The sequence below is a fragment of the Mauremys reevesii genome, linkage group 21 (genome assembly GCF_016161935.1).
Source record: "Mauremys reevesii isolate NIE-2019 linkage group 21, ASM1616193v1, whole genome shotgun sequence".
Lineage (NCBI taxonomy): Eukaryota > Metazoa > Chordata > Testudines > Geoemydidae > Mauremys > Mauremys reevesii.
This window is the reverse complement of record NC_052643.1, coordinates 2,685,415-2,690,125: the sequence shown is the minus strand read 5'-3', so window position 1 is coordinate 2,690,125 and position 4,711 is coordinate 2,685,415. Positions and strand designations below refer to the sequence as shown.

The 4,711-nt window shown below is 55.3% G+C and overlaps 1 protein-coding gene across 1 annotated transcript; it reads left to right on the top strand.

The window, feature by feature from the left end:
- The first annotated feature begins 262 nt into the window (after window positions 1-262).
- On the top strand, window positions 263-2,900 carry LOC120387672 (kinesin-like protein KIF17). Its single transcript, XM_039508638.1, has 2 exons — window positions 263-607; window positions 2,760-2,900. Exons 1-2 carry the CDS (start codon window positions 406-408, stop codon window positions 2,873-2,875), a joined length of 318 nt encoding a protein of 105 aa, XP_039364572.1. The 5' UTR covers window positions 263-405; the 3' UTR covers window positions 2,876-2,900.
- Window positions 2,901-4,711: the final 1,811 nt, after the last annotated feature.

The window sequence follows — 4,711 nt, the reverse complement described above, 5'->3', positions numbered from 1 at the left end:
TATGCATGAGTATATGTGCTCTTCTGAATCGGGGCCTATGTGCATATGAAGTCTAGGGCCCAAATTGATATGTAATGCCTAAGGGCAAGAGGCCTGGTCCTTGTCTGGTGAAGTTGCTTCTTCTTAAAAGAACCCAATCCCACATTGTTTTCTTGCAGATGAGAGAGGGCAGGATCACCTGAGGGCTGCAAAACTCAACCTGGTGGATCTGGCTGGGCGAGAGGCAGTCAAAACCGGAGCCACAGGGAGCGTCTCAAAGAAGCCACCAAAATTAACCTCTCTCTCTCAGCTCTGGGCAATGTCATCTCAGCCCTGGTAGATGGCAGGTGCAAACACATCCCCTATCGAGACTCAAAGCTGACCCGGTTGCTGCAGGACTCCCTTGGAGGAAACACCAAGACCCTCATGGTGGCCTGCCTGTCTCCTGCTGATAACAACTACAACGAGAGCCTCAGCACTTTGCGCTACGCCAACCGGGCAAAGAACATCAAGAACAAGCCCCGTATCAATGAGGATCCCAAAGATGCTCTGCTGAGGGAGTATCAGGAGGAGATCAGGAAGCTGAAGGCCATTTTGGCTGAACAGATGAACACAAATAACTTGTCAGGTATGATGCCCTTGAACTGCTCCAGAGTTGCTTTATCATTGGCCAGAAAATTACACCTTAAATATACAGAGTGCACATTGGCATTTCTCCCCAACCTCCCTTCTGCCTATTGGGGAAGGCTCTCTTCAGCCCAACACCAGCAGCTTTGGCCTTTGAGTTGGGTGGGAGGGATAGGGGTAAGGATGGGAGCAGTCTGTTTTCAGATGGGGGGAGACTTTAGGGAGGGGAGCAGCCTCTAGGACCCATCCTCCATACTGCTGGATAGGAGCAGCCTTTCATGTAGGGGCTAAGACTCTATGGCCTTTCTTCCTTCCCCTGCCCCAGCCAGAACCAACCTTCAAGAGAGCAGGCAATGTCCATGCCCGCTTTGCCTCCCTACTGTTGATCCTCCCCTCCTGGGCCTGAGGTTATGTTAGGTGGCCACATTAAGTGGTACTCCTGCCTTTTCTCTCTGAGGGAAGGGAAGGGAAGGGAGCTGCATAGGGGCTATGAAGCTTGAGAAGCACAAGTTCACAAGATCACTGCTCCATTTAACCAGACATCTTGCCTGCATCCCGTAGCTTTAGGCTTGGGTGAAGAGGCAGCATTCTCCAGCCGTTAGAGCAGAGGACTAGGCATCAAGACTCTTAGGTTCTGTTCTCAGCTCTGATGCTAATTCTCTGTCTAGGGCAAGTTGCATAACATTTGTGTGCCTCAATATCCTCATCTGTAAAATGGGGGTGAGAATGATCCCCCTCCCTGAGTGAATAGCTAGATGAAAACCAGGGACAGGAAGACTCCAATTAGCACTGTATTCCAAGCATCTCTCACTCTTGCATTTACTGCCATAACCCTTTCACATCACTGCAGACCTGTACTGCTCTCAGAAATGTGATCCAGTGTCCAGGGAACAATGTCTTTCTGTGTTGAAGGGTTTAGAGTGTCCTCTGTGATAAACTACGTCCCACTGCCAGTCTGGCCACAGGCAAAGATCATACCATTGTAGCCCTCAGTTACATCCTGGAAAATAATAGTAATAATATCTAGACTAGACTAGAATTATCTTCAGCCTTTTACATACCTGGAACCAAGCTGTTTAAAACTCTGTCCTTCCACACAGCAGTGACTTTCTCTCAGGTGCAGCCCCAGCACAGAGCATTCTCTATCAGGGTGGACTGTATCCTATTAGCACAATTTAAAGGAATGTCTAGGCCAGAGGTCTCAAACATGCAGCCCATGGGCGCATGCGGCCCAAGGTTATTTTCTGCAGCCCGCAAGGTCCTCGCAGCCCCACCCGCCCTCCCTCAGCGTTTAGCTAGGCGGCTCGGCCCGGCAGCGCACCGGGGCAGGGTAGGCTCCCTGCCTGCCTGCCCTGCCCCACGCTGCTCCAGGAAGCGGAAGGAATGTGAGGAAGAGAGGTGCAGGGGTGTGTGTTGATGTTGCTTCAGGCACCGCCCCAGCAGCCCCATTGGCTGCAGTTCCCCATTCCTGGCCCTTGCTCCCCACATTCCAGCCGCTTCCCGGACGGAGCGGCATGGGGCAGGGCAGGCAGGCAAGGAGCCTGCCCTGCCCCCCTGGTGCGTGCTGGGCCAGAGCCCACTCCCCGAGCCCCGCCTGCAGTCGAACCCCCTGCCCTGAGCCCCTTGCCGCACCCTGCACCTGACCCCTGACACCCCTCCTGCACCCCAACCCACTGCCCTGAGCCCCCTGCCGCACCCCTCCTGCACCCCGATCCCCTGCCCTGACCCCCTGCCGCACCCCTCACCCCTCCTGCACCCCACACCCCAACCCACTGCCCTGAGCCCCTGCCACACCCCACGCCCCTCCTGCACCCCCTGGGGGCAGGGAGGGGGCAGAGTTGGAGTGGGGTTTCAGAGAAGGGGTTGGAATGGAGGCAGGGAAGGGGTGGGAAGAGGTGAGGCAGAGGCGGGGCCTCATGGAAGGGGTGGAGTGGGGGCGGGGCCGAGGACAGCTCGGGGGAGGTGTCAGTAATGCAGCCCTCGGGCCAATGTACTAATCCTCATGTGGCCCTCGTGGTCATTTGAGTTTGAGACCCCTGGTCTAGGCTGACACATTCCCTATCATCTGTTAGCCTCTTTCTGTTGGTTAGTTGCCAAATGATCTGTGGACAGTCCTCTGTTGTATGTGTGAGTAATCTTTCTCCTTTCCTTAGGTCTGTTACCTGCTGAGACTGCTCAGCTGGAAGTGAAGCCAGCTCTCCTACCTGAACCCCAGCCAGATGTCGAGGCAGAGAAGCAGCTGATCAGAGAAGTAAGCCAGGGAGCGTGACCCCCAAGTTACTTCCTGCTGGGGGTTGTCCACTTTACAATCCTCAGCACAACTGTAGTGCAAGGGGGTACTGTGTGACCTTCTTGGTACACCTCTCCCCACGCACCTCAATCTTTGGTCTTGTACCATAGACAAAACCTGTGTTGTTGGAGACTATGTTACAATACCACTGTTTCCCAACATTGTTTCATTTTGTTTTGGAGATGGGATGGAACTGGGTTCCCAACTGGGGTCAATTTGCATTGTAGAAGTGCCTTAGCTTTCAGCACTCCCTGCCATTCTAGTGTGGAATCTCCTGTCAGCAAGGGGTTCAGCGAATCTGATCTGACCAACTATTGAGCCAAATCCTGAGCCTCCTACTTGCTTCTTAGTTAGACTAAACTCCCAATGACGTCAGTGCTGCTGGTTGCTTAGGTGATCATTAATGAGATATAGAACCTTTCGGTTCTTCTTCGAGTGCTTGCTCATATCGATTCCAGTTAGGTGTGTGCGCGCGCGTGCATTCGTTGGAATATTTTTACCCTAGCAACACTCGGTGGGTCGGCTGGGCGCCCCCTGGAGTGGTGCCGCTATGGCACCAGATATATACCCCTGCCGACCCATCTGCCCCTCAGTTCCTTCTTACCGCCCGTTTCGGTCGTTGGAACAGTGGAGCGCGGCTTAGCTGACCTCCACTTCCCTAGCTACTCGTAGTTCTCGTTCCTTGTTGTGTATATAGTTAAAAACTTTTATATAATTCACTTTAGTTTATTACTTTATAGTATATTTAGTATAATATTAGTTAAGAGGGTTTGGGAATAGCCCCTTCCCGCACCAGTGCAGGCCCATGCCAGTTCACCAGGTTTCAAAACCGTGCTTGGCCTGCCGCGGGTGGGTGCTGACAGGAGACCCACACGACTCCTGTCTGAAGTGCCTCGGGGAGTCGCACCTGACAGCTAAGTGCCACATTTGCAAGGCTTTTAAGCCAAGAACAAAAAAGGAGCGGGACATTAGGCTAAAGCAGCTCCTCATGGAGGCGGCTCTCACGCCTCAGCCTTCAGCACCGAGCACTGGTCACTCTTCGAACAGAAGCACCTCCTTGGCACCGGACCGCAGCGGTACGGCCAAGGCTCCTCAGCACCACCCGTCGCTGGCACCGAGGCCGGCTCGACGCCGCTCCCTCTCCCCGAGGTCGAGAAAATCTAAGACTCCTGCTGCTTCCGTGCCACCTGCACCGCAGCCAGAGAGCTCATCCAAGTCGGACCGCCCGGCGCCGACACCCGCCACGGCACCGACGACGTCTGCACCGTCAATTCCGGTCCCACAAGGGCCATCGAGTCTGGTGCCTGTCAGCTCCCCGGCTAGACCCGTGGTAGAGCTTAATATCCCGTCCATGCGGAGGCGTTCTCAGCGGCGAGGATCTGATTTTGATGACAGAGTCGATACTGCCTCCGCCCCCGGCACCGCTGGTGCGGGCGATACAGTCTATAGGCAAGCCGGCCTTGATTCGGCCACCCTCTGTTGGCACAGCAGACCGGCACCGTTCTCCTCTGCGGTACCAGTCGCACTCGCTGCTCCAGTCAGCATCCCGGTCACCGGCCCGATATTCTCGGCACCGCTCCAGGCACCGTGACTCCCGTAGCCGCTCCCGATGCCGAGCCTCGAGATCGCGCTCGACCTCCCGGCACCGTTCCAGTCGCAGGTCCCGATCTCGTTCCCGGTACCGGTATGCCTCCCAGTACCGGTATCTGGTGCCAAGTAGAGCTAGGCCTGCTAGAGACATGGACTCTGCTCAGAGCCTCTCCGCTCCTCCATGGCCTTCCAGGCATGCTTCAGAGTCGTCCCGCGCGGACAGCT

Excerpts from the sequence above, each read along its gene's own strand:
- LOC120387672 (XM_039508638.1), top strand. The coding sequence starts at position 406 with ATGGTGGCCTGCCTGTCTCCTGCTGATAACAACTACAACGAGAGCCTC. Across the intron at positions 608-2,759 it reads GAACACAAATAACTTGTCAG|GTCTGTTACCTGCTGAGACT; the intron begins GTATGATGCCCT and ends TCCTTTCCTTAG.